A 10,000-nucleotide genomic window follows, 5' to 3' on the forward strand; every position below is an offset into this window, starting at 1 on the left:
AAGGTCAAGATGTAAATTCTCCCGCCGTTTTAAAGGCCTCTTAAGATTGTTTTCAATCGTCATTGGTTTGTTCTTTGCCTTTACCTTTCTCCCATGGATAACTTATGACTTTCTTTGGCCTATACAAGTCTGGATTCAAGTTGTAGTATTCTTCATTTGCCTTGTACTTCCTTTCTTTTTCCCTATTATTCGTAACTATGCAGGCCTTTTCCTTTTTTTTTATGTTTATGTGTTCATTGTGAGCTGGAAGGTGTTTAAGATAGAGCTGTTGGGCAAGTTTCCTTATTCGGATGCTCTTTTCTATCTACTGTTGGTTATATGTTGCGCGTTGATCGTGCTTTTCCCAATTCTGGCCACTATGCACCGTGCTCTGTTCAACGCTTACTACAGGTTAGTAAAACCTACCGACAAATAGTTTGTTAAATTCTCAAGATAGAAAATGATTAGATAAAAAGAGCTGAAAAAAATTCAGAAATTTATAGAATTGGCATGACTCTACTGATTTCCGAGTAGTTATAACCAACAATAAGCGAAATGTTAAGGGAAAACTTGGTCATGTAGTTTCACGTGGTACAAAGTCACGTTCGCTGTTTGCCGTAAATGTGACTCTTTTGAGACCCTAAGATCGAGGTTTGGCCATCTTATCTTTTTCATGTGATCCGTCTGCCCATGTTTGGCACGTAAGATTCGCGAGTATAGCTCGCGCCGGCCTTGTTTGTTTTCATTGATTTGTTCGCTTCTACTGATTTTCGCTGAGAAATCGTCTTCAAAATTACATTTCGACGAAATAGAATTTTACACATTGTAAATAACAAAAAAAAGAGTGCTAAAAAGTCTCTCATGTGGATTTGTGATGTTTTAGGGTGCGAAAGAACCTTGCGAAAAATCACTTACCTCTAGAGAATGGTCTAGAGCTGTATAAACGTGAACCTCAAACCGCAAAGGACGCTTTTAAGGATATCTGCATAGCGTTGGACCCATTCAGTATTACATAGACGTTTACACAGACATTAATTCAGTGAAGTTTAAGTCAAAACTAAATTAAAAACCCTCGTCCACGTAGCCTGCGAACGCAAACTTATCTCCCGGGGCCCGGTTCCTGAAGTATTGATTAGCGTTAATCGAGGATGAAAATTTTGTTCCGTTTTTGTATTCTACATTCCTATGCATTGCTTAGGGTAACATTTTGTGTTATTATTACTGTATCTCGTAGTAAAGACTGAACAGTATATTGTAACCTCGAGTTGCAGGTTCTTAGACGAGAAAACCATGCTTGAAATTTGGCTTAATCCTTGGTTAAACTTAACCATCTTTCGAGGAACCGGGCCTGATCTCTGGTCGTCGCTTCTCTCCACCCGAAAAGTAACCTACTCTTCAAGGGGAGAAAAGCGGTGGAAGTACATGTGCGTTCGTAGAGTCCTGTCTACCAGATTTGTATTGGGATCAGGGGCGGATCCAGGATTTTTTTTAGGAGGGGGTGCACTCGACTCTTGCTCTATTTCAACACCAATAAACCACAGTTTTTTTTTTTTTGCAGAATACCAGTTGTATTAGAAAACCGCAGGTCATCTCAGGGGGGGGGGGGGGGGGTGCGCACCCCCTGCACCCTCCCCCTAGATCCGCCCCTGGGGATTCATCTTGTTCCCAGGGCAGTCAAATTAACTAAGCCGGTACTTACTGATCCCTTTCTTTTTAGCAGTGCGTTAAAGTCTCATTCTTTGAATGTACTCGGTCCCGTTCAAATAAATCTGTCTTAAGTTAGCGTTTTTAAATTAAATGTAAAACGACTAGTCGACTTCCTATTATGGGTTTAGGTCGTTTAGCGTTGGTGTCAAGAAACTCAGGCTGTGTTTATTTAGGTCGCCACTTACTTGAAGGAGCATCTAAAAAATCTGCCCCTCATATGTAAAAAAAGGTTTTTGGCTGTCAAGGTGTAATATATCAAACATGAGACGCAGTGTTTCATCACCAGATGAAACACCGGGAAGAGAGTTGAAAATACGACGCGCAGCGGAGTGATTTTTGACGAACATCGAGGTGTTTCATCTGGTGATGAAGCACTGTATCATTTGAAATGATTTTAGAGGGATAAATGAAGGATACAAAATTGGGCAGTTTTTCATCTGATTTTCAAACACTCATTAAACATTTCCTTTGTATTTTCGTTATGAATTGTTAATAAGTTTAAGAGGTTAAAATCAAGCACCTGTCGACAACATCTCGCGCGTACACCCTGCGCGTGCGCCTGTGGTTATCGATATAAACACAAGTTATAATAGTCCGCTTATTTCTTTGCTGCAGGTGGTCACTATCCAAAGCCTTTTTCGAAGATCCAGAAGGTTTCCCGTGGAAAGATGTGTTTCCTTTTTGCTGGGTCGTGTGCGAAAGCTTGCGTACTTGGATTGGGAAGTTTAAAAAGAGCCCTCGGCAGCACGACATGGACGAAGAAGAACCTCCCGTGGACAAAAAAGAAATTTATTTGAGTGATCTAAGCAATATTCAACCCAAATTTATCAGCAACATCACTGTGAATGATTGGCAAATAGGCAGCAGACAAGGTCCTTGTCACCACCTCATAGCATTTTCGACAGAAGATGTAAAAGTTATTGGCAAGTATGTGGATGAGGAAGGGAAAAGTGTCAAGCCTGAATCTTTGTCCGATCTGAATAATCGTGATTGTGTACAGCTGTTTAAGCCCGAACATATGCCTTTGTCTCAGGCAATGGCCATATCAGGTGCTGCATTAAGCTTTGACATGGGGAGCTATGAAACCAGTCTAGATATGATATTGGATCTCTTGTCTTTGTTGGGGCTTGGAATGGGAGCAGAATTGCCTAGTGACCAGGTGAACCTCAAAGAAAAGCCATTTCGCGAAGCTTGCAAACAGGTATGTACACTGTTAATTTTTGACACTTTAGGGCTGAAACATTTTTTTGTGTGTCAGTAATACAGCCCTGCAGGCCAAAGACTGAATAAGCCTCTCTTGGAGCCATTTGAGTCCAATAGGCCACTTCCGGGTTCCAAAAACCCTCACTTTCAAAATGAGGCTAGGCGCACAACCTTTCTTGTGAAAATGAGTTTTATTTCAAAGGCTGAGCACCTACCCTCGTTTTGAAACAGAGGCTCGGGGGAACTCGGAAATGGCTTATTTAAGCCAAAACAGCCTCATCATATACCTATTCCAGCCAACGCTGTAGACAGACACTGGGACTCATTTCATCCCGTGTGTCCAAGTCAGCCCTAGGTACAGTGGAACCTCGATGTAACAAAGGGGCAAGAGACTGGCAAAATTTGTTCGCAATAACGAGGTTTCGTTTTATCGAGATTGTTTTTCATCTGTTTTTGTTCGTTATAATGAGGTTCCATTGTTATTGAACTGTATTGTCCTGATTTAGGGACCCAAATTAAGCCCCCCAAAGGAGAACTGTATTTTACTCACCGAAACGGTCCCAATTTTTAGGATCAAAAAAGATATTTTTGATTTAAAGTGCATGTTTCGGGCACCTAGATTCCCGTTTAACTTACTGTTCTTCAGCACAGATTGCGATAAAGGAAATGACAACCTAAAAGAGCCTCCCCCCTCTCCCTTAGGGTGTGTTCTCGGAAAAATATGGGTGAAGTAGCATGCTTTTTCCGACCCCCTATTTCAGTTTAAAAAAAAAAAAACATGCGATTTTCTCTACCCCGGAGCATGCACACTCTGATACACGTTCCCGCCGCAACTCGGCAGATCTTGTGTCAACATTATCTTTACATTTTGAGAGCCGCACGCTTCTTACACAAAAGTTGCGTCTTCTAAAATCCTAGCCTGCGTAAACAGCCGATACTCCTCGCTCCTCGCCAAAGAGCGAGGAGAAAACGGCTGTTTTCACAGGCTACTAAAATCCATACCCAGTGCGCGACCAAACTGGGCCATAAACAGAGCTCAAAAGCCATACCCTTGTGTACTGCACATTCCCCGCCCTGTGGCTGAAATAATGGAGTGCTCCTCCTTCTTGCCTCCCAGACCACCCGGTCTGACAACATCGCTTTGGCATACAACATTTTCACTAATGTTGTCATTTCGTTTAGTTGAAAAAAAGGACCTTATCTCTTAAAGAAAACTATTTTTGTCGAAGTGGAGAAAGTATACCGCTTTTTAAAACAACTCTGATGGGTCTTTTCTCTTGTATTATGTAGTTCCAGAAAATATCCTTATTCCCCCCCCCCCCACGGAGGGCACTTTTGCTTTAGACCCCCCACTCCAGGGGGTGGTTGTCATACCCCGGACCCCCTATGAAATTTCCGTAATTTTCAACTTGCTTGGGTACCCCCTGGAAACAATATTTCCGTCAAAGATTGCTTTTGCACTATATTATTATGCAAAAGATATTTTTTATTCTTGTTAATACAGCCTTTGTCTAATAATCTTAAGGAGTTTCCTAGCTAATAATTAACCATGGAGGCGATACCTGTTACACTTTTGATTACTGACTACTCTATGTATCTATGTCGATGTTTATATCACCTTTTCCTTTAGACTTTTTTGTTCTAGTTAAAAGTGTTGTTTGGTTTAAATGACATGCCCCGCTTTATACAGACACCTCGTTAGTACAGACACTCAGTTCTATGGCCCATTCAGTTTCCTTATTAACGGGGTTTGACTCAGTGTACTTGCAAATTGAGTCAAATGCAAAATAAAAACATAAAAACAACTAAAGAACCAAACAAGGCACGGAAGAACAAATTGAGGAAGGAATAAAGGAGATTAGAAACTGTTTTCCTTTCAGATTTTTCAAGTTTTTTGTTTTCTGTTGTTGGAGACTTATTTGTCACGATTTGTCATTCCGAAGTTATCTCTAGCAAATAAAACTAAAAAACAATTTGACTAAATTTCCATATATATATAGATAGTCTGCAAGAAACTAACTTTAATTTCTTCTTAATTTTTCTTCTTTTAAAGTTCCTGTTGGAGGTGCTTGTGTTATCTCCTCTCATCGCCATTTTGTTTTGCTACCTTTTGGGAAGCAAAATCAATGTACTAACTGGGTTGATTCTTGTACACATTGGCGTTCTTTTTGTGTTATCTTTCATTGCCGTGCAAGATACTGGATTCCCTGAGGATAAAGGCGGTTGTAATGGAATGTCTAGCATTGTACGGTAAGTAACGAACTCTTTGAGCATGAAGAAAAGCGGTTTTATTTTAAGCTCAGTTATGATGTATCGTCATGTGACAAACGTTGGCTAAGACCTGTTTCAAACGTCGTGCTACTGCCGTGCTAAACTGGCTCGACTGTAACTCGACTGCAGCACGACACTAGCACGACTTGGTTTCAGACGTAGAATTTAATTCAGTCGAATAGAACGGCTGTTGCGGAAAACAAAACACAAAAATAAGGAAACGGTTTAGCAGACTTTTAAATATATTCTAATGTATTTATAATTTGTGAATATTGAGTTCGGCACGGCTGTAGCACGACGTCTGAAACCAAGTCGTGCTACTACTGTCGTGCTAAAGGCGAATTTAATTCGAGCAATTGAGTTCGGCACGGCAGTAGTACGACGTTTGAAACGGGCCTAAGAAAATAACTGCATTCTCGAAAAGAATTCCCGTTACCTATGACCTTCCAAACACCGGCCGGGGCAGGCGCTTTGTCCGATTGAGCTACGATTTAGATCCATAGAGTAAAATAGCCTGTTCCAGGCTCTCAGATAGTAAGCATGAAGCCTAAGTGTAAAGCATGCGAAAATATGAGCGCGTTATCTGGTTTCTTGTTTTATTTTCGTGTTCACGCTTTCTCAATTTCGTGGACCCGACTCAGGCAAGGGCCCTCATAGAGAGAAGGGTTATTTGCCTCTTTCATCAAACGTTTCTCTCTTTTGACATAGACCAGTTTCGAATGGTTAAAATTCACAGTTGGCTCCGGGCTGAGGGGTATACAGTATAAAGGTACAATAAAACGAGGAACAAAGAAAAATGTTACGTGTTTTGCCACCAACGTTCAAACCTGTCGTGCAACAAATTAGGTTGGTGGAAAATGCATGAATACAGACTTCTGATTTGATAAATTATGTGGGAGTCACTCCAATCACGGATCATCGGCCAGTAAAATGTACAACATGAACAGATTTTGTGGCAAAGAGTAGATACTACAACAACTTTTCTCAACCTGCAATAACCTACTTTGTTGCAAGATAGGTTTGAACGTGGGTGTTTTTCAACTCGTTTTGCAGTAATTTCTGTTGCCTGTTTCGCATCGGGATTCATGGGAAAATAATTCGTTTCTTTTGTTTTATTCCTCTCAGCCTCAGGGGTCAAGCATGAGTTCTGATAATTCGAAGCTGGCCTATCAGAGGCTTTCTGCCGGGACTGAACTAGTGTCTATTTTTTGCCTCCCTAAATCACGTGAATGTTTGTGATACTCTGAAATCCCTTCCTCACTCCCCTTGGCGGTCGCACTCCTGATCTGTTGCAAGGTTTGAAGGTGAAACTAGGTAACAGACCTTTTTAGCTTGTACGTTTTGTTTTCCCATTGCAGACCACGTGATGTTACCCAGATAATTGTTTCTTTCTAATGTCGTTCCATGCTCGTGCGTTCACGTACATATGCATAATGCATAAAAAAGACAAAGGCAAATTCCCTTAAGAGCATCACGTGGTCTGAATTGGGAAAAACAAAACATACAACCTAAAAAGGTTTATTTCAAGTTCACTGTCGCAGTCTTGCAGTGACGGCAAAGAAATGTACAAAAGAGCGTGATACACGTCCGAAGTTGTTGTTTTGCCGATTCAACTTATTGCTTTTCGACGCTCTTGTTATCGTCGCCGTCGTGTGTTGACACTATATCGGATGATATCGGATAGCTTTTGCACCGCCACGTCAAGAAATTAGCAGGGGGGGAGGGGGTTGGGAACTTTAAATTTGGGTTCGGAAATGAGGTGACCCATGGGAGTGAAATTTGCTAACCCTCCCCTTGAGCTTGGCCTAAAATATCATGACCCTCCCCCTCTTGTATAAGTGATAAAATCTAGTTCTTGCAATACACTAGGTTGTCATTATTATGAAAACTCAAAATATATTTCTAATCTGTTTTTTGTAATGCTATTTACATACATTTTAGATGTCAGCATTAAGAGCCTGACTCTGATTCTGACAGCTGATCACTCAACTCTCCTATTTCTCCCAGGCTTTTTTACCAAGTGAAATAAAGAACTTTCTTTTTCTTCTGTGGGTGAACCTCTACATGATCACGGGCATGTATTTGCATGACCCTTCCCCTTTTAATGGCCCATTTTTCATGACCCCTCCCTTTTCTGGGTCTCAAAAAGTTGTGACCCTCCTTCTGTTTCCTTCCTCCCTCCCCCTGCTAATTTCTGACAAGTCCCTTATGGCGGCACGACTTCTGTGACGGAGCGAAGCTGCGCCTCGCCTAACTCGAAAGCGAAGCGTCACATATCGGATAGTTCTTGTGCAATACTTTGTGCAGTGTGAACGCCTATTCGACCTGTTCGCGGAAGTATATAAGAAGGAGCGAGGACTGGAACCCACTGAAACTGAAGTAAATACTGAGGAGCGAGGACTGGAACCTTCTCGGCCAACCGCGCCGGTACGAATTTGCCGGCACGATGCCACTCTCGTCCCCGGAGCCTCCTGGAGTCCTGAGTACGATTTTAGGACATCCGGTTATTTCTGATTCAAAAGTAAGTTGAGGAATTCTCTTTTAAAAGCTTTAAATCACCTTAATTTACAGTCATTGACACTTCGGCATGAGCAAGTGAACGCTATTAGAAACGTTGTTGAAAATCAGAAATGACCGGAAGTCCTAAAATCTAGGACTTCAAACAAATCCTGTGTCCCAAGAGCCTCCAAGTCCTTGTACTCAGGCCTCCAGGAAGCTCTGGGGGACGAGAATGGCACGATGCTCGATGTGCGTGAACGACGTGTGCTGCTCCAAGGCTCTGCTGTTTGTACTATACCGGCCGGATAGCTTTTCGCGGCGCCATAAAATCTGCTACATGATCAGCGTAAAGTATAGAGCTCTCCACTTACTCAGGTGTCCCTTGCTGCAATTTGTTTTTTGAAAAACAAATAAACTTCCGTCTCTCAAGTTTCCGTGTTTTGTTGTTGTTGTTGTTTTTGCCTTAATCGTACTGGTAAGCATCCTTAAAGTTCAGTGGTAAGCTCGACCAACTGCACTTTCTCGAAGGTTCACGTTGAGTCTATTTCATGTCTCCAACTGATGCTTTCAATCGCCATTTTTAGACTTAAGTTTAACATTGAAAGCGCGGGTTTCGTTTTTCTCGCAGATGGTTGCTTCCTCGACTTTTTTTCGCTGGCTTTCTCCGTGGATTCCTGAACATCAATCACGTGTCCACCAAGCCTCCTCCAGTATTAAGGCTGAGCGATGGAGGTCACTTTGAAAATCTAGCTCTGTTGCCTTTGCTGGAGAAGAAATTAGATCGTATTGTTGTTGTTGATGGTTCCTGTAATCCAGGTGGCGAAAAGTACGCTGATGCACTTCTCCATGCCATTAAGAAAGCAAGAGAAAAACTCCACTGCTCCTTTACACCACTCACCAATGATGAGGAGACTGAAGGTGATGGAACTCGAGATATTGAAGAAGATATCCGTGTCCGTTTCTTGACGAAAAAGAATGGGCGGTTACCAAGGCACTATAGGTTCAAAGTCCACTACTATGATGTAATTGATGTAAATGGGGTCTCAGTTGACATATTCTCTGGAAAAACAGGCGAGATACTCTTCTTAGCACCCAGGCACCCAGAAGAGTGCAATGAGTTTGGTGAGGCCCAGAACGATAAGAATTGGGAAAAATTTGACGTGGAGGAAAAAGAAAACCCCGACCATCCCTGGAGGAGGCCGAGGAAACTGACTAAAGACAAAGCTAATCGACTGACTTGGTGTTGCTGTCGATGTTGCCATGGTGAACTTAAGGAGGGCAGTAAAGACAAGGCCAGCAAACTGGCTTGCTGTGGCTGTAAGTGTGATCGTAAATGCTGTAGTTGTTTCTGTTTCTGTTTCCCTGGTGACATCTGTCATCATATCTCTTCATTTTTTCTGCGGGGAGGTTTCCCTCATCACACCACCGGAAATCAGTTCTTCACCCCCGACATGTTTTCAGCTTACCATTGTGAGGGGCTCGCAGCTTCCATTGAAGCTGCGGGTAAAGCCAAGAAGTTTTTTTAGAAAGTTCGAAGGTGATTACAAGGCCTTAACATTCCAGTCTGGAGATGAAAGCCAAATAGAAGCATAGTGTGATCATTCCATGGTTACGGGTCGTTTGACAAGTCAGTAGTACAGTAAACATCCGCATATAAGAACACGCGATTTCGGAGGTCAGGCTGATGGAGTTCTTATTTATCGGGTGCTTAATGACAAATCAGCGTTAAAATGTTCTTAAATTGTTATTTGGTAATACTATCTAAAACATGTTGCTAGAGGTATATTTAGCATATTTTAGGAAAATGAAATAAATAATTATTCTGTAATTTGATTATATTGACAAATGAAGTTATCTGACAGCAAAGATAAACTTACATGTTTTGTAATTGACACTTTTTCCATTTTATGAGAACATCTAACAATTTTCAGGCTGCTTTTGTTCTTATAAAAATGGGGTTTTATTGACCAAATTTCCGCCTGGTGTTCTTAATCCATTTGTTCTTATATGCGGGTGTTTACTGTACTTATTAGGGCTACTGGTAATTATGTCGTCAAGGTAACCTTCCAGAAAGCAGAGTGTATTTGCAGTGAAGCTTTAGTTTATATTCTGCTTCATTCTCTCTTGCTTTTTGATACTGCAACTAGGAAAGTCATTATAAGGTCAAGTAAGCATTCGTATATTTTTTATATTTGTATGTGAGTTTACTGGTGTAATTTACTGAAGACTAGATGCGACAGCAGAATGAGTGAGGTGCTACTAAGGTTTCAAGAAAAACAGCGAAAGTAGGTCGCCCTTTCTATGTCGTTTAAGTTAGCTTTTAGTGTCATTTATAATCAGT

The 10,000-nt window shown here is 41.5% G+C and overlaps 1 protein-coding gene across 1 annotated transcript in view; it reads left to right on the forward strand.

The window, feature by feature from the left end:
- LOC140942858 (uncharacterized) overlaps positions 1–10,000 on the forward strand; it is a 10,988-nt gene that overhangs the window by 390 nt on the left and 598 nt on the right. Inside the window, exons 1-4 of the mRNA XM_073391871.1 lie at positions 1–390; positions 2,302–2,887; positions 4,943–5,139; positions 8,288–10,000. The exon at positions 1–390 is cut by the window's left edge and continues 390 nt beyond it; the exon at positions 8,288–10,000 is cut by the window's right edge and continues 598 nt beyond it. Of these exons, the coding sequence (XP_073247972.1) occupies positions 1–390; positions 2,302–2,887; positions 4,943–5,139; positions 8,288–9,185 (2,071 nt within the window). The 3' untranslated portion in view covers positions 9,186–10,000. The remainder of the gene's footprint in view (positions 391–2,301; positions 2,888–4,942; positions 5,140–8,287) is intronic.

The sequence above is a fragment of the Porites lutea genome, chromosome 7 (genome assembly GCF_958299795.1).
Source record: "Porites lutea chromosome 7, jaPorLute2.1, whole genome shotgun sequence".
Taxonomy (NCBI): Eukaryota; Metazoa; Cnidaria; class Anthozoa; order Scleractinia; family Poritidae; genus Porites; species Porites lutea.